The 19,319-nt window shown below is 38.5% G+C and overlaps 1 protein-coding gene across 12 annotated transcripts; it reads right to left on the bottom strand.

The window, feature by feature from the left end:
• Window positions 1-107: 107 nt before the first annotated feature.
• LOC126985306 (dynein axonemal assembly factor 11-like) lies at window positions 108-19,005 on the bottom strand. Of its 12 annotated transcripts, none has more exons than XM_050840022.1 (13): window positions 18,821-19,004; window positions 17,244-17,309; window positions 16,938-17,105; window positions 16,607-16,726; window positions 16,291-16,438; window positions 12,859-13,029; window positions 11,801-11,899; window positions 10,299-10,400; window positions 8,938-9,182; window positions 7,157-7,193; window positions 6,180-6,314; window positions 5,333-5,473; window positions 108-5,078 (listed from the first exon to the last, which is right to left on the bottom strand). In XM_050840022.1, exons 1-13 carry the CDS (start codon window positions 18,898-18,900, stop codon window positions 4,968-4,970), a joined length of 1,623 nt encoding a protein of 540 aa, XP_050695979.1. In that variant the 5' UTR covers window positions 18,901-19,004; the 3' UTR covers window positions 108-4,967. The 12 variants fall into 12 exon arrangements, with proteins under 12 accessions (XP_050695979.1, XP_050695990.1, XP_050696001.1 ...); XM_050840033.1 differs by having other exon boundaries at window positions 11,801-11,896; XM_050840044.1 differs by having other exon boundaries at window positions 12,859-12,984.
• Window positions 19,006-19,319: the final 314 nt, after the last annotated feature.

Raw genomic sequence — 19,319 nt, 5'->3', positions numbered from 1 at the left:
GCAAACCACAATGTACTGAATCATAACTTGTTTTTATATGATTTGGAAAGAAACTCAATGAAACAGAAAAGGTTGTGGCACTTCTCAAGGAGATAAAAATATAAATACAGCCAATATTAGTTTTATTCACGATTATTTTGACCAGCATTACATTAATACATATTTAATGGATACTTAAAACCTGAAAGTTACGAATGTTGCTGTAAGCCCACCACGTAACTTCCCTAAAAGAGATTCTTGATATCGTGAGTTTGTTAAATGATTAGTTATGAATGTCACCAACTAACAAGGGTGCACTGTGGAGGTCTTTCATGCCAACATCTTTCCAATATTTTCCCTTGGTGCCCAATGAGGCTCCGTTGAAAACTTTAGGCTGTGGTCCTCCTCCTGGGAGCTCCTCGCCACTCATACACTTTAGCAACTGGCAATCTTTAAAATAACTCGACACAATGCTCCAAATATACATGACTACCAAGGGTGGAGAGCATTTGCCTCCTTGTTTTGCAAAAAAAAATGTATATCAATTCAATGGTAATAAATAATGCACTACTTTAAAATAAAAAATGCACATTGTCCCTTCTACTGTATTCAGAATCCAAACACTAGAAGCGGGTGTGGCGGCTAGTCAGCTAAGTTGTACATGCTCTTCATGATAACGGTTCTCACCACTTACACTATAAAATCACAGATCAAACTTGCTACAGGTAAGAGAAAGTTTTTCAGCATCCTCTTGACTGAGGCCGGTGTGGCCCCGCTGCCTCCTCACACGACCCGGTTTGAGACAAAGAAGAAAAATTATTAAGATTCAGGTGACTCTACTGCATTAAACATGTAATAACATTAACAATAATAATAACCATAATAATAAAAATTACCATACACTAATATAATTAGTAAACAGTATGGTTAAACATAAGTAAAAATGTAAGGACATAACAATTTAATAAAGAATTGATTTTTGAAAAGTTTTGATTACAATAAAGTAACTCAAGTTTCACATCTGAGTTTCTCTTTCTGTGAAGGGAGGGTAACTCAGGCCCACCACGGGGCTGGCCTGGCACCATCCCTCAAGTTGACACCAATGCTGCATATCTATAAGAACAGGCAGGACGTTCCTTAAGAATTAGTTATATTTGATGTAGTTAATAAAGTAGATACCTAACACCAATGTATATTTTGTCACTGATTTGAATAGGAACAGCAGTTTTCTTCTTTAATTTCAGTATCACTGTATCTTAAGAATTAGTATGAAAAAAAATCCATAAAATTATACATTCCACAGTTGTGATAATATATAAATATTTTCAACAATTCACATCATTCAAAATGATGAGACTAATCAATATTCAAATCAACCACTTTGGGCTGCATCAGCAATAAGTTGTTCACTCATCGATGTAAGCAAGCAACATGCATACGAAAATACAGGAACCTATTACGGATCAATGAAATTTGAACCAAACTTTAAATCACATTAACCTATTTCTATGTTTTCACACATCTCATTAATCAAACAAATTTAATTCTTATGGAATAAAATCTATTTAGCTGAAAGAAAATAGGGATTTGCTGTCATAAAACAAGAGAAACAATTAACAAAATTATCTAAAGATCTAATGAGATAAGCAAAAAGCATATTCTATTGATGGACTTTTTTCTGAGCAGAACTCATTAAACATGGCCCCTTCCACAGCCACAGCCCAGTCTCTCCAGGGGAAGTTTATTGTGACTGGCCCTGTGACTCAGGTCTAGCTAACATTCTAAAACATAGGAATCACTCAACTCTTGGAGTAATTTCACATCACTGTCCCTACTGAGAAATATTATCTCATTACCCTTGATCCTTGTAAAGAATAATTTGGGTACTAATCTATTATGATAGTCACAAATACAATTACTAAAGAAATTATCAAGACTGTCAAAGTAAAAATAAAATAAAATAGGTATTTCTACTTGACATATCCATTTCATTTCAGTTTGTTCATCACAATGAAGTCTTCCCACAACAATGCAACTTTTTGTCTTCTTTGCTCCATCTATTATGGTTTTAGATTCTAATAATGCACAACAATGTATACCTGAAATTCAACCAACACATGAATTCATATTTTCCTTGAATTTATTTCCTTCAACTGTAAGTCCATCACTTACAATTGTATGAACTAAGGTTATATGCATATTGCAACTTGTATGTCTTCTGTACTTCGTTGACTACACACCAATGAAGCACCGAGTAGTAAGCTAAAGAGCTTTTCTGTAACATAAGTCGTTTCTATGGAAAATATGTCCTAAAATTTTCTGCCAATAACTGAACCAAACTATTGCATGTAGAACAATGCTAAAAAAAGTTCTTTCATAAAGTCCTCAGTTCATGGTATCTATAAAAGCAACTTGCTATACATACTTTGCATAAAACATGACAAATGAAATTCTCACATTCATGGTCCCAACTCATATTGATAAACAGCTTCAAGAAAACTTTGTAAAAAAAAAAATAAATAAATAAAAAAAAAAAAAAAAAAAATTGGGGGGGTAATAACTACAACAGTAAAGGGATAACATAAAGCTGATTTATAAATAAAGAGTTTGGAATTAATCAAGACTGTATGTTAGGGTAGAAAACTGCAACAGCTGAATGCTTGGTAGCCTTGATTAATGTAAACACTTTCCAATGCATTAGTCAAGTTTTTTTTCTTAATTATTAATTAATTGATGAAAATATTTGAATACTAAATTAGAAAAATACTGCTGCAGACTTAGATGATTTAAAATGAGTCAAAGTTTCCTGCAAGTACAGATTTATCTGGACTGATCCATTGATTGTATCTAGCACTAACATGACATTACTAGAGGGAGGGTCTGATAGGGTTACTTGAATACTCTTTGTTGGTTTAGACACAGAATGGATGATTGCACAGTCTACAGAAATTTTGGTTCCTCCTTTCCTAACTTATATAATTCAAAATATGATTGATACTAAATAAAGGGAATTAAGATTAAAGCTGAAGTCTAAACAAGTGAAGTTTTTACATGTCATGTCCATTTTCTATGGATTATTCTCCATTAGCATTTTTTCTCCTTTCCTCTCTTACTTCCTTCTACTTTTCCTACAAGATCTAAAACATATTAGATTAGTATTTGTTTCCTATATCAAACTTCACACTGACATGAATACTATTTACTTTTACTAGCACAAAGAGTAAATGTGATACATCTGACTTCATATCTCTGTAGAAGAATGCTTTTTGTCAAAACCGTCTTAGAATTTAAAGGTAAGACAGAAGAAAAAGGTCTGCAGTGAATCATATATAACTAAAAGAGATAAAGTGCAGAAAGTAAATATCTGGTGCCACAATATTCAAGTTATCAATGTAGAATCCTTACAACCTACAAAACAACCAGTTAGGTCAGCAGCACAGGGCAAGAGTCTATCACTAAAACAGACACTGGTACAGTAAAATATCACCTTTTTAAGACAAAACATCCAGATAAAATATACCTTTTAATCTTGATACAAGACGAGAGCAATGTAATACACTTGTGGTGTTCACCTGAAGCACACAAGCCTGAGCCTTCTAGTTTCTCTCTTGCCAAGTGATGGAGACTTCCACTCTTCAAATCACTCTCAAAGTCTGGCTCAGGCTACACATCAACTGACAAGTAAACTGTAGAGTATTATATGTGTCAACCTTTCTGAAAATTCAATAAAATAGATGACAATATATTATTGCAAACTTATGAAGTATAAATTAAAATAGCAATTGCACACTTGAGTTGAAACTATATAATCATTAGAGTAGTGTATAAATTCTTACTTCCAATTGGCCGGATAGAATAACAAATCATATGGACGATAAAACGTGGAAAACAGCTTCCTAAGGGACAAAACCTTATACAGAACCTTACATAGTTTTTGGATGCACGTTATATATTTTGTTGTAATATTCCCATGTTGCTTTGTACAAGGACATAGAGAAATGGCTCTTAGCACCACACCTTCCCTTCTACAACATTAGAGCCCAACTTCAAATGCACAATCCTCTCAATCTGCAGACAAAAGTGTTATACATTATCTCTCCTTATTGTTTCCTTGAACAATCATGAGAAAACAGTACATGCTGCCACATTTAGAATTCTATTCAATGCATTTCATTGAAATATGATCCTCCTAGATGCACATGCTGAGTGTCAAACTGGAGATCCAATTTTCATCTTTCCCACTTTGGAGTTCCTTTCTTAATCACCAACTACTGTGAACTCAAGAAATTATTTTATCACCAGCCTTGTCTGCTTAGTACATGAGAAAATTATGAACATAAAAAAAATATAAACTGACAGTAAAAACCAGTGTGCAGCCAGTACTGTTAACAAAAACCATCATAACTTAACTTTAGAATGTATTAACTACAGTTAACTTAAAAAAGATCTATTAAGGTACTTTTATGAGTGAACATAATGTTAAAGCTTCAAGAGAATCATAAACCAGTAACCTCCTACATTGTCTACAGCTTAGAGAAAGCTCCTGCACTCCAGGAAGAGATTCTGCAGCTCTAAAGGTTCCTTGTTAGAGTTGAGAGATCCTTCACCAGTTAGTGTATGAGATTCCTTGTCAAACTAGTATGGTCAAAACAGATCAAAGTTGGAAGCCTGCATCTTGGGGATATAAAATAAATATCTGCATAATAGAAACAATGTGAACCAAAATGACATTTGTTTCATAATAACTATAAACTGTTTGGGAATCAACCTAAAAAATAAAGGAAAATTAAGTACCATTTGCTTCTTCTTTTCATGACAAAATCAGAGGTTCGTAAATTTATTAAAATATAAAAACCTGCTAGGTATTCCTTGCAGCTGCTAGGCACAGATTTCACATGCTTTTCCAGGGGCTACCCTAAATTCAAGCAACCCCAAGAAGCAAGACAAAGCACTGACCAACAATGAGAAAGAACGCTTCACTTGCATGCTCAGTCATCAAGCTCTTCCATACGACAACGCACCGCCATCTCCACCACCTCCAAGCTGGTGTAGTCCAGCTCCTTAACCAGACAAAGGACAGCTGACAGCAAATTGGCATTCTGGAACAAAAGGAAACCATAATGGTTTTATTTCTACTTACTCTCTACTCTATTCTATTAATCTCATAAATCAGGTAGAGTAGCAATAATACAAAACTAGATACAATTATATTAAGAAAGATCACCTTGTGGAATACATCACACATTGAGGGAACCATTAAAAATTTATTATTAATTTAGGTTTCACTGTCCCCTTGCTTTACAGCTGCAAAGTCTCTCTACCTTTCCAGTCAACATAAGGCTCTACAACTCACCCTGGTCTTTGGTCGGGCAGGGTATGGCTTGGTTGGGGAGGAGCGCTCTGAAGACACAGCTCGGGTGGCTGAATCCATCTGCTGTTCAGCCCGTCGGTAAGCACTGTCACAATATGCTTGCACTGTTCTGTTGTTTTCCCCCTGCACAGCACCACATAAAAGGAATATTGAAATAAGAGTGCTGACCAGATTAATGATTATTCACTATTTATTTATCATCTATTTCCTCTGTCTTATCTCCAGTCACTATACAGGCATCCCTCAAAATGCAACTAGGCTGCATTCCTTACAAAAACTGATTGTATACCATTAGCAATAAAACATGAGTTTAATGGGCAATGTATCTAGCTATCAAATATAATGAAGAATCGCTCATAAAAAGAGCCCCAACAAACTTGAAGAGTGTATTTGCAATACCGGCTACTCCTGTTTTATGAATATTCACATTATTAAAATTGAAAATTCATTTAACGAAGATTGCTTTTTATTATTCTTTTCCCATCTTTCTCAGCCACTGAACATGGCTTGTCTTTGACAGATCACACTCGTGTCCTCATGGCTATATTCATGGCTCTCGAGCCTGTGGTAGGTAAGCATCAGTTACTCTGGGACATGGGCCAATGTGAAATCTGGAATTGCTACAGTTTACCTTCCCCAAGTTTCCCCAAGTACCCATTTATCGACCAGCCCAAAAGGGAGGATGAACAGCTGAGTGAGCTGCACATTGACTGCCCAGGCCGGGACTCAAAACAAGGCCCATGGAGTAGTAGCCATGCAAGCTGACAACTAAACCACAGAGGCTAATACTAAATTAAAGTTCCTGTACTTCACTTAACAAGGTACTTACCTTAGCATAGCGAGGATCCTGGGACACTGTTCTTTGTTCATAGCTTGCTGGGGAAGGCTGCTGTGCCTCTGAGGGTGGTGAGGAGTAGCCATAGCCATCGGAACGGCTGTAGGCACGCTCCCGTTCATCATCACACTTCATGAAACATAAAACATCCTTTTTATAGCCCTGGTTCATAGACAGTGATGGGTATAGCACATAATTGAACTATTTATGACCTTGGTATATGCTGTGTACTTATATGACAATTTTCCATGACTATTAAATATCAGCACAGATGTAAAGCTTGCCTGCCTGGACCTACGTGCAGCCTTAGTGAGAACAGCAGAAGCTCCAGGTCTCTCCAGCCTATGGCTACTATACATGCATTATCTTGGAAACATCTATATATTTAAGAGGCAGCTATTAAACTAACTTGTATTTTTTTATGTGCCATAAGAAGAAATCTTCAGGCAATCAATCAATGGGGGCATAAGCTGGGGGGCACACACTACAATGCCAAGCCCGGGGGTTCCTCCAGGCAAATCTCCATGGAGGCACCCTTCTCATCCTAAGTATCTTCAATAAATTATTATCTAGCAAAAGGAATTATCTAAGGGAATTTTAATCTATCAATAGAACCTCCCATCTTGACAATGCATATGCTCCTCTTATATAACTAACCTCCAAGGCATTAGTAAAGAACCACACTAACTCCCTCCATCCTTTGATGAAGTTAAAATATTAGACAAAATTCCTCCCTCAAAGACCACCCATAAACACAATAACTATGATGCCTGCATAATAAAGGTTTCTATGCAATCTTCCCCCTATCAATACTTATCAGACAAAATGATGTTATCACAGTGCAGGGCAGGAGAAGCAGAACTAGGGGCCTTTAATAAAAGATTTCTCTCAATACTTATAGGACAGGATGTTATCACAGTGCCAGGCAACAGGAGCAGCACCACCTCAACACGCTGGACAAAGCCACTCACCCATCGGTGGTCACGGGGCTCCTGGCTGAAGCGCCGGCTGTCAGGGGGCAACACAAAGGTCATCAAGGGGCTGAGCAGCACTTGACAAGTACACCATTTTATATGTGAGTGGTAATGAGTCCAGCTAAAGACTTGAGATATTAACCACCTCTAAAATTATTGAATTCTTACATAATTCTTGCACTCACTTGTCAGTATTGTTTTGCTTGGAAAAATGTTAAAATGCTTGAGGTATGAAACTACCCATGGAATGAACTACACTGGTTGTAAGAGATCAATGTAAGTGATGTAAACTTGGAAACCTTTAAGCCAGTTCTACTTCATATTAGTGCTAATGGCATTATTATTTCAAGTTGCATTTTAATATTGAAAAGTTATTCCTCTGCTTTACAATGAATCTGATAAAACCTGCTCTCTAATATCTGCGTATCTTTCCCTCTATACTCTTCCAAGAGAAGATGGCGCCACTATAAACACTTGCCTGCGCCATGACGGGCTGGGGCCTAATACCATCCAGGCCTCTCAAGCAAGCCTACTGGCGCTATAAGCATAGAAAAAAAAAAAAAAAAAAAAAAAAAAAATCCGATGCCCTATTAGTGAAATGAAAAGTTTCTCAGAAAGGGGATGATTAAATGAGTCTCTAATTCTCCCTTTCTAAGTGTACAGGTCTGGACATTTAGGTTCTTACATCTATCACATGTTTGCTTTTTACAAACATTCTTTCACACTTGTTTTACTATTCATTGTCTGCCTTAGATTTTTTTTTGAAACAAAGAACAGAGGCAGGAAATTCCCATTCAAGGGGATTTAGTATTCTACTACTTCCATTAATGCGGCTCTAACAACTACAAGCAGGCAAGTTAAAATGCTGGTCCATTCTTTGTCCTGTCTCCATGATGGACTTCACACTTCACTAAATATCTGTCTATATATAATGGGTCTTACCAACAACGACTTCTATAATAACTTTTTAACAATAATGGAAAGTTAAAATGGATACATTTGGATCCTTCCCAATAATACATGTTTCTCTGGAAGGAAGTGTCTCAGGGCATCTTGGCTAATGTTTGATTGTTGCTATCTTGACAGAATAGTCGTCAAACACCCTGGACCAGGATTCACTAAGCTCTTACAATGCTGTAATCTCCTCCAACAACATTGTAAGCCTGGATTCTGATTCACAAACTGCTGATGACTCTTTTGTGTTATTAGATGACAAGGAGATTAATGATAGATTGATGTAACAGTATTACTGAAAAAAACTTTATAGCTGTAATCAATTTGATTACTGCTAATCTATAGTCAAAGAGGCTTATGGATGGGGAACATAAGTTCTATTACTGACTACCCCACATATTGTCTAAATTTGACATGTATAATCTGCACTTTGACGAACTCCCTGTTGCCTATTATGGAAATGGGTAAAAGGTTGACAAGGTGTGTGTGGACATAAGAAAGTAAAACCCACAACTCCCACATAATACAGCAAATAAAATCTTACCTAATATATGACAACAAAATACACAGAGGAAAGAGAGAATTAGGGTAAAATGTTCAAGGAAAGAGAACAGCACTGGGAAGACATCAAAATGCAGTCAATGAAGAACACTCTACCACCAACAACCACAGAGCCTGCCGAGCGAACCACCGCCACCACCAGGCCGGACGGGGATGTGGCTCGGCTTCATGCAGTCAGTCACGGATCCCATGCAGGGGAGGTGGATGGGTGGGAGGGTGTGGGTGGGTGCAGCAGTCACCATGCACGACAGGGGTGTACTCACTGAAGGGGGCATTGTGGGTTGTTGTTAGTGGCACTGTTGTCAGAATTATCTGGGGTGGGGGGAAAGTTGTTAGTGCCGTTGGTGTACCTGGGAGCCGTGTCCTCCCGGCTCAGGTAGTTAGCATTGCGTGAGTCGTACTCATTGTCAGCATTGTGAGTGCAAGAGGACTCAGGTGTTGTAATGTACCCGCGAGTGTCGCCGTGGTTCTCCTCTGCTACCAGCTGGCTGTTGCGGCGTGATGGACTCTGTAACACAGTGAATGATGCTTTACTAATGTTGCCAACACTACTACAGAGCACTGCAGGTGTAACTGTTTACTCTATTTGAGGTAGCTTATTTTGCAGTCCATAATATTTTATCTAACAACTTTGTTGCTGAGATCTTTATCATAACCAAGAGATGATAATAAATGTGGTGATGATAAAAATGATCTCATATAAAGAAAAAGCATAAAACCACATTGTGGATCAGGCCACACAAAGCAAAGTCCTTCTCATAAAAAGAAGCTATCATTTACCATCCTCACAATCTACTTCACTAATATGCAAATCCTAATTTTTGGCCTTTTTCATTCTCTCAACTCATTTAAGAACAGTTTCTGCTACTTTCCTACTATGGTTGACAACTTGAGGCCACATTCAGTAAATTTTCTACGTGACAAATCTTAAAGTATATAGCAAACAATTCAATTATCCTTAAAAAATGTTGCTACTGGTGTAATGTCACACACACAACAAGACTTCTTGCCATGGCCATCTAGGAGATGGTGGAGTTGACTGATGGTTACAAATTTTCACAGACTGCTGGCACGGCACCTCATCACACTTACAGGACCCTCAGTGTTGTCTACTTGAGCAATTAAACATTGACAACTTGACTCAACATGCTTCTGTGCCACATAGTACACATGCATGATTGTTATGAGACAGAAGTATTGGATTCACACGGTGTCTACTTCTAAGAAAATAAACTTATAAAAATGCTTTTGGTAACAATTTTCTATGCAATATACTACACACATTACATAGTAATATAATTTGCACCATAGGTTACTGTTCCCAAATATACACAGTAAATCTGCTGAGGATGGGGGGAAAGACACTAGTACAGTTGGCTATCTAAAATGATAAATGACAGCTCACCAACATTAGTCCTTCCCCAACCAACACAAACGAAAAACTTTTCATACAAATACAGTACGTGAACCTGTGACAGAACTCATGGAAGTGTATTAATAAGCTTTCAAGATATGGAAGAAAGGGTTAGTGAGGAGTATCTTCAGTGCTGTGGCATTAGTAAGACTGAAGTAGTAGTACCAGCACCAGCGGGAGTCTTAGGAAGGTGAGACAAGGATGGCAGACCTGTGGCTGGTAGTAAGCCTCCTGATGGTGCCGCTCCCTGCTGTCTGCTTCCCCTCGGTAGTAGTGGCCATTTGTGTTGGCGTTGTGGTAACCACTTGAGGCCTGTTATTTACATTAGTGCAGTGACTTTTTGATTTGCATGATAAAGAACACAAATAGATGTACTTTGGAGAAATTATATGTAACAGCATAAAAATAAGCATAATCTTCATTATGTCAATAGCAAGAAAATAAATATATAAAACTGGCAAAGCACCAATCTTTTAAGCAATTAACATTAAAATTTAAGAAATTATTGAAAGCCATTCAATTAATAAAGTTTATATCAAGCTGAAAAGAATAATTATGCATTATATATAAATGAAAACATAAAATGATCTGTAATGGGAAAAGTTATGAGGGAAAGACACTATGAAAGATTTGTAATTTCTAAAAAAACAATTGCTTTTTTATCTTGACCAGAAATGAAAGTAGAGCTGAAAACAGTTCCAATATTTGGATGGAGTTTTCTAACCCTCCTGTGCCTTATTAGAGAGAGACTTGCACAGTGGGATGAGTCTAAAGTCAATACACGCTGAGTAAGAAGACAGTTAAACAGGCACATTGGAATCAGGCTGCCTCAAAGATACTACATCATCATTTTTAATAACAAGCTAATGTAATGACAACTTCCACACTATTCCACAAGAAATGGAAGAGACCTTTGAAATTTTGTCTAAATTTGTTATGAAATAAATATGTAAATTATGTCTGTAAACAAGTCAGAAACCTAATGACAATCAAAATTTAAAATGATCCTGTTTTTATTCCATGCTACTGGAGCCTATCAATTAGTTTCTTGACAGTGAGTAATACCTGCTACAATGGTTCACACAAAATTATAAAATTTATACATAAGCATACTCTATTTAGTCCTGCTTATAGTGAGTGTGATAGGTAATCCATTTGGGTGGGTGGGCCTTGTGACCCAAGGTTTTCCTAAGTTACAATTAACTGAGGTTCTAATATCTGGGTACAGTATCTACTAACGTGAGGTACATGTTAAGTCTGTATCAAACACTAACAATACATTTTATTCTAAACAAAACATGACATCACACAGAGGATGGGGTGCTCTTGGAAAGGGCAAGTGCACTGTTTATGGGCTTGACTGCCACACTGAAGGCTTGAGTTCATAATATCCTACCAAGACTGACCTTTTTTTCTAAAAATCAGTAACTGTTCAGTTACAAGAGACAAACATATGGGGACCACAGTAACAGTCCACATAACATGACACAAAGGCACACTTTGTTAGTCTAGTTGACTGCAACTCGTGTCTTTTCATTTTTCCTGTAAATTACACAAAGGACAGCATGCACACATGGCAATCCCCTCCATGTTAGTAAGCTGGTGACTGAACAGGACTGGCCAGTGCTTTGTTAGTTCTCTCAACAAGTACGGTGAAACTTGATCCAAGGACAAACCAAAGCAAGCATGTGTGTGGCACCCGTGGCCCTCACCTGAGAGTTGGGGAGCCTCCGTGTGTACTGCGTGTGTCCTATTGATGAGTTTAACTCTCGCTGCCTCAGGTGACTTGTTCTCCTCCCTCCATAATGCTGCTGTAATGTACACACCACCCACCATGTACCTCGGCCCGCACCACCACCTTCACCCCCTGCTCACCCCGGATGCTAATCACCCAGTCACTACTGTAGACTTGTGCCTTAGTGTTGACCCAGTGCACAAGCATTACTTTGCCTCACAGCAGTGTGTTTAACATAGTATTCCTCTTTTATAATTCTGCACCATAATTTCCAGTGTTGATATCCCCATTTACTTTTTACAACACAAAGATTTTCTTCATGAAAACTGTTCTGATTATTTGTTCTTCTATAAACTTTACTACAATCATCCAAGAGCATGGCCGTGAAAAAGTATTAGCTGTGTATTGCACTGCCTTGCCCAGCAGGGTGACTGTATCAGGTTGTCTACTTAAGTTTGTTAGATAGTTATGTTACTATTTGTAGTTAACAAGACCAAATATATTTACAAGACCCTCCATCACCATCTGTGTGTGAGTAACTAGTTAGAAGTAAACACAATACACCCTGCAAATAAACACATTCTTGTTACAGTAATTGTTCTGTCAGATGAACCTGACTCAAGGACACACAACATGACTATAATATTTATAACTTTTATACATCACGTGGAACACTTGGCAGCCAGCACTGTGAAGGGAGAATCTATGCATACATTCTGATGTCTTTCATTTAATTACCATAATCAAACATTTTATGACAGACACTAACAATCCCCAATTACCTAACTGCATCTAATTACATCACACCCTGTTGATAGCTAACTTTGAATATATCAAGATTACATAGGATAGAAAAAGGGAGAAACATATAATTTTAACATTCATACCCACCACATCATGCACAGAACAATAACAGCTAAGGTACAAAACACCACAGAATGTAGAATCAGCAGGAGGAGGTCTTTTTCATCCTCCTACAGAGAAGCATAGCTGTGTGAAGTCAGTTTGACACAGAAAGGGACAGGAAGTAAGTACCTGAGGAGTGGAACCCTGGTTGGAGTGTTGGGAGATCCTTCGTTCGGAGTCGGCAGCAGCGTAGTGGCCGTAACCCTGCTGGCGGCGGGCGACTGGCTGCTCCTCGTCGTCGTCATCGTACACATTCTGAGAGTATTCATAGCCGTCATCCAAGGACTGCTCATAGACATCCTGCAACATCCCAAACATCTACAGACCTGCTGTGTGACAATTTGCTGGATGTTCTAACAAATTTTGAGTCAAAACTGTAAACATCAGAAAAATTTACATTAAGTTATTTATCAAAGGTATTCTCCAAAATTTGTAAACAAAGCAAATTGTTACACTATTATTTTAATACTAATTCAGATCCATAACTCAAAATTTTATCTAACATTCTCTGGTATAAGGAAATCACAGGACGGAGAGGGTAAGTGTTGAATAAGACGAATACAAAGATGAATCTTGAAGGTGATGGAACTAGGGGTAGAATGTTATTTTACTACAAAATTAGAAACAAACAAAAAAATCTGCATACAACTAAATCAAAACATTGTCATAATGAAAGCCATGCAAACTAAACAAAATTGTTGCAGAGCTAAGAAAAAAAAATCAAGATACATACTTCTGTTAAAAGATACATAGGAAAAAGTTATTCAAAGGAATATATTCAATTTTCAAAGAAGGAATACTGAAGTAACCAAAGTACAATACCAAGCTGAAATAGTGAACAAGAAAAAAACGGAGCAGAGATGGAAAATATTGATAGTAGACATGATCAATTTGTACTTAAAGAAGTTTTTAACATTGAGTGTTAATATTAATAAATAAATAAATATATATATATATATATATATATATATATATATATATATATATATATATATATATATATATATATATATATATATATATATATATATATATATATATATATATACAAAAAAAAAAAAAAAAAAAAAAAAAATCAGATTAATGTTATATTCAAGCTTTATTAGATGCCCACAATTTATCAGATTTTTCAGTTGTTTGTCTGTTCAATTACTGTGTCAGCACATGGTTATTTGTGCCAGCCACAGACTTGGTATGCCAGGAATGGACTGTATTGGCTATACAGGCAGTGCCATATGTGGCCACTCAACTCAAAACTGTCCCTTCCATAGAGTTTTCAAGTTATAGACTAGAGTGCGTCTGAGGCTGTCTCCGGGATACACGGCCATGGTGCCGCCATCGCTCCAAGCCGATGATTGCACACACTTCACTCCTACCTGATTTCAGTTTTTCTCCATGTCAAATATTAGTTAGGAAATCGGGTAGGAGTAAAGTGTGTGCAGTCGTTGGCTTGGAGCGGTGACGGTACCAAGGCCCTGTATCCTGGAGGCAGCCTCAGATGCACTCTAGTAAGAACTTGAATTCTATGGAAAGTACTGCTTTGACAGTTCACCGACTGGCCACGTGTGGAGCTGCTTGTAAAGCCAATACGGTCCATTATCATATTATGAAGTTTGATACAAAGTCAGCATGCCTAAGGATACGTACTATACAAAAACATAAGACTGGTAAATATCCTTGTGGATATTGTGCCAAATTCAAATATGATATTTCATGTCATGTTATTTGCCCAGAGAAGGAAGCAGTCCAGAGAACCTAAACTGTAGACACCTATGGAGGATTTAACCCCTTCAACATGAGGACGCGTATAATGCGTCCTCGCATGCCCCGTACCATATCCGAGGACACGCATACTGCGTCCTGGCTCACTTTAGCCAATATACGAGTTATTTTATCTCAATATTTATGCTTCCGTCTCAAAATTATCAATTAATTTATGCTTCTTTATGTGCACCATTTAATCCTGCATATTTTCATATATAATACATGATGATTATGTTGAGTTTATGGCTGAAAACTTGTTATATTCAATAGCAACATTTGAAGTTTGGCGCGCGCGGCGTTCCCGGCCGTAGTGAGTTTCTTTATGTGCACCATTTAATTCTGCATGTTTTCATATATAATACATGATGATTATGTTGAGTTTATGGCTGAAAGCTTGTTATATTCAACAGTGACATTTGAAATTTGGCACGTGTGGCAATCCTGGATACGGCATGGGGCGCTGTTTTGGCCCAGCCGTAGTGAAGGGGTTAAGGTGAAGGCAACTACTGTGTCTCATGTTAGTGGGGTACTCACCAGCCTCTTGGTGGGTCACCACAATTCACTTTCCTCAAAACAGCTCCTCTCTAACTCAAAAACATTCAGGATTTTACAACATTTAGCTTTTCTGTCTAACATGTCTACATACCCCTATTGAGTACATTTCTGGTTCTACCAACAGGTGATCAATCAACTATGAATTCACTTCAACCAACAAATCTTTGAAGTAAATACAAAATAAAGGTGGATTGATAAATATGATAAACAAGAACTCAGGAACTGTAAATAATTACTGAGACCTATATCATCTCCATCATCCCTTTTTTGAGTATGATTTGACAGACAACACAGCGGCTCCTAACTTGTTATCAACATGACCATAACAGCTGTCAAAGTGTGATACTGTGATTGAAAAACGTTATCTTAAAAAAATCACATAACCACTTGCATGCTCATATTGATGTAAACTACAAGAATCCACAACATGCTGCGTGTGGTCATGAGTGTTCAGGCAATAAGTAAATGTGATGCTTTATTCTGTTAAACATCAATGAGCTGTGTAAAGTGATTGTAGTGTTAAGCAATAACAATGGTGATCAATACTGTATATAAAACCATCAAAGAAGTTGAGCTAAAAGTGAAAGGAATCACAACGACTGTGTGATTGGGTGTTCAAAATGTGATGAAATTAATTTAGTGGGGACTATCACGACAAACTTATTGGTGCATTTTTGTGATTATTACGTACGCAATTCAGGTGAATGCTGTAATAACCTACCCTGTACTTGCAATGATGAAGCAATAATGGAGAAACTTCAGGGCAAATGTTTCAAAGGCTATTTAAGGTAAGAGGACCTGGGAACAAGACCTACCACACAGCAATAAGAGATGGCCTCAAAGGTATAAATGGTACAGTCATGAAAATGTCACTAGAATGTTCTTTCAACAAAGTTATGTAAACTGAACATTTCAAAGAAACCTAATACAAGATGAAAATAATGATGATTATGATGCAATCGAATAAAAAATTCTTGATTCATCTACAAAAATTCAAATTATTCCTAACATCAATATCATGTGTATTGGATAATAATGATAATAATGATATAAATAATAAATACGATTTCCCTCAATCATGCACGCCTGAGATTGATCTAAACAATGACTCATGGAAAGATAACGGATACTCACCCTAATTTTCTTAGATAATGAATCATATGACAGGGATTTAAAAAGAGAGAAACAATAACATACATCTTTTATACAGCACAGAGCAGCCGGGAGGCAGTGGGGTCTTACCTGCTGAGATGCCCTGGTATGGGTCTGTGAGTAGCGTCTCTCAGAGGCGGGCGGGGAGCAATCAGACAGGCTGCTGCCTCCCCCGGACTCACTCTTCAGGGACTCCCCCACACTGCTTGAGCGTGGCATCTCCCTCTCTTCCCCGCCTCTGTGGGAACAAAGTGTTACCTCGAGTATGAGGGAAGAGTGTGGGAGGCATCTCACACCAATAAGTTTCACATCTCTCGAGAGCCTTCACTGGGAGCCACAGTACATCAGTGTGGGAAAAACAGGAATAATAATGATGTATACAGGTGTCAACCATTGCTGTCCTCACCTGCCCGAAGAGGGAAGAGATATCCCACACACCATGGCCTTCTGCACCTCCTCTGAATCCACCGCCACATTGTCAAGCTTCTGAAGGTGTGGCAGCGCTCGCAGCACAGTGAGGCGGTACCTGCAACACAATACCATAGCACGAAATTAACTCTAAATCATCAAATTATTTAACTGTACCATATTCACATCACACCATCTTTGGGCACTCGGATCAATAAACTGTGATTTCCATATAACTAAATAATAGGAAAACTAAAGATGGAATAATAATAATACCACACTCTCCTTTATAGAAAACAGTTTTCCTATGGAACTTCCTCTATACTTACTGTTCAAATTCTGCACATGGATTATCAGCGAGCCACAGACTTTTGAGTTTGGGGAGCGAGCGTAGGTAAAGTATCTCATTTATGTCTGCGATATTGTTTTTTCTGATATACAGTTCCTGAAGGTTGGCACAGTACTGGAAGTCAGCCAATGTGCTAATGCGGTTGACACTGTAAAAAAAGAAAGATAATTGGATCACTTACAATAACCTGGAAATCTAAACATTTTGTTCCAGCTTCTTGTTGATGCGACTCAGTCACAGGTCATTACATGGAAATGTTATTTCACACCTGACACCCGTTACTCACCTGAGAGATAATACTTCCACGTTTGGTAACTTCCGCACAACTGACACATCAGAAAGCTCACTTCCCCTGTTGAGAGAAATGTCCGTAGTAATACACACTGCAACATAACCTACTTGTAAGTCTTTATCACCTACTCATAAGTCCTTATCTGCCTCTCATGGGTTATCTGGCTCACAGCAAGGTATTTGACATCCTCCACCAAAAACTTAATAGTATCTTCTGTCTTCTGGGGTGTTTTATGGGGCTGGTGGCTATTTATTTTGTATTGAACTTTTCCTCTTATGAATAACATTTTCAGGAACTGTTAATCATGCAAATTTCTCAATGCTTCACAAAAGTCTTTGTACCCACAAAAAAATGACACACAGCACATAATAACTGTTGGAGGCAAACTTTTCATTAAAAATCGAACAACAGGTATATGGGCAGCCCACAACTAGTAGGTAGTATTGAAAAACTTATTCAACAATGGTTATTATGCTCCTAAAATATCTGAGCCTTCAGTTCTTGTCTGTAGCCATGCAATGACTTAACAACAGGAAGTGTGTGTGTGTTGACTCACCCACCTGCTTGACTCATACACTCAATGTCAATGTTATTTTTGTGACAATAAGCTACTGTAAACCAGGTAAAGGCCTAATCACACCGGTTTGTTATTTCTTAGCACCCATTATACAGGATTATAAGTTTATTGGCACTGCAGAAGTTTATATTGGCAGTGAGAGCCCTTTAATTGCTTCTGTGTCATTTTGCTCCCTTGGTGCTTCTAGTATGTCAGGACAGCAGTGATATAACTCGCAGCCATCGTATTTCACACACCACCACCATCAATAGACCTGGATGTGTGGGCAGCAGTGAGGAAGAGAGGACACACACACACACACACACACACACACACACACACACACACACACACACACACACACATGGACATTGACACGCAAATTCACACCTGTCCTTTTGTCACTCTTATATACACATTTAAAGCTTCCAATCATCCTTACACACACATCAACCCCTTTCCCTACCCCTGCACACACACACACACACACACACACCTGTCCTTTTGTTAATATTTTACACACACACACACACACACACACACCTGCCCCTTCACCTCGCCCTCTATTCCCCCCCTACATACACACACACCTGTCCTTTTGTTAATATTTTACACACACACACACACACACACACACACACACCTGCCCCTTCACCTCGCCCTCTATCCCCCACACACACCTCTCCTTTTGTTAATATTTTACACACACACACACACACACACCTGCCCCTTCACCTCGCCCTCTATCCCACACACACACACACACACACACACACACACACACACACACACACACACACACACACCTGTCCTTTTGTTAATATTTTACACACACACACACACACACACACACACACACACACATACACACCTGCTGCACAGTCTCCCTTATACACACCTGCAGCTCCCTCAACCTTACACACACACAGACACACACACCTTGCCCTCGGTCCCACACACCTGCCCCTCCCTCTCGCCCTCGTTCCCACACACCTGCCTCTTCCCCGCCACTCACCAGCAGTTCAGCTTCTTGACGTTGTGTATATCCGAGCCCCTGGACCGCGCCACCACCATGTCCTCTGTGAGCTTGACCATCGTGAAGGAATGACCGCCAGAGACACGCACGTAGCCCCGCCGCCGCTGCCTGCCACACCTGAGCGCTCTGTTTACCTGCTCCCGGATCCTCCCTACAAGGCCCGCCCCTCTCCCACATCCTCTCCTCACCTTCGCCTCTCCTTTAGGTTTTTTGCCACGCCTGCATTGGATTTGGGCATGTGACTAAGCGCCTGACATAAGCGAATTAGCATAATGTGGCGTTTAGCAGAGTTAGGGGTTAAAGTATAGCGGCCAAGTGCTTCTATCCTGCGAAATGTGTGTTTGTGTCTTTAATTAACGTGGATTGTGCATGTTTTTTGGCTATTGTGTTATGTTAAATCGTCTGTACAGTTACTCTAGTGCCATACGATGTTTTATTCTTATTTCCGGCTTGTATTTTGACAGACAGCGGTGAGACA

The sequence above is a fragment of the Eriocheir sinensis genome, chromosome 5, assembly GCF_024679095.1.
Source record: "Eriocheir sinensis breed Jianghai 21 chromosome 5, ASM2467909v1, whole genome shotgun sequence".
Classification (NCBI taxonomy): domain Eukaryota; kingdom Metazoa; phylum Arthropoda; class Malacostraca; order Decapoda; family Varunidae; genus Eriocheir; species Eriocheir sinensis.
The sequence above is the reverse complement of the archived record's forward strand: the minus strand, read 5'-3'. Positions and strand labels throughout refer to the sequence as shown.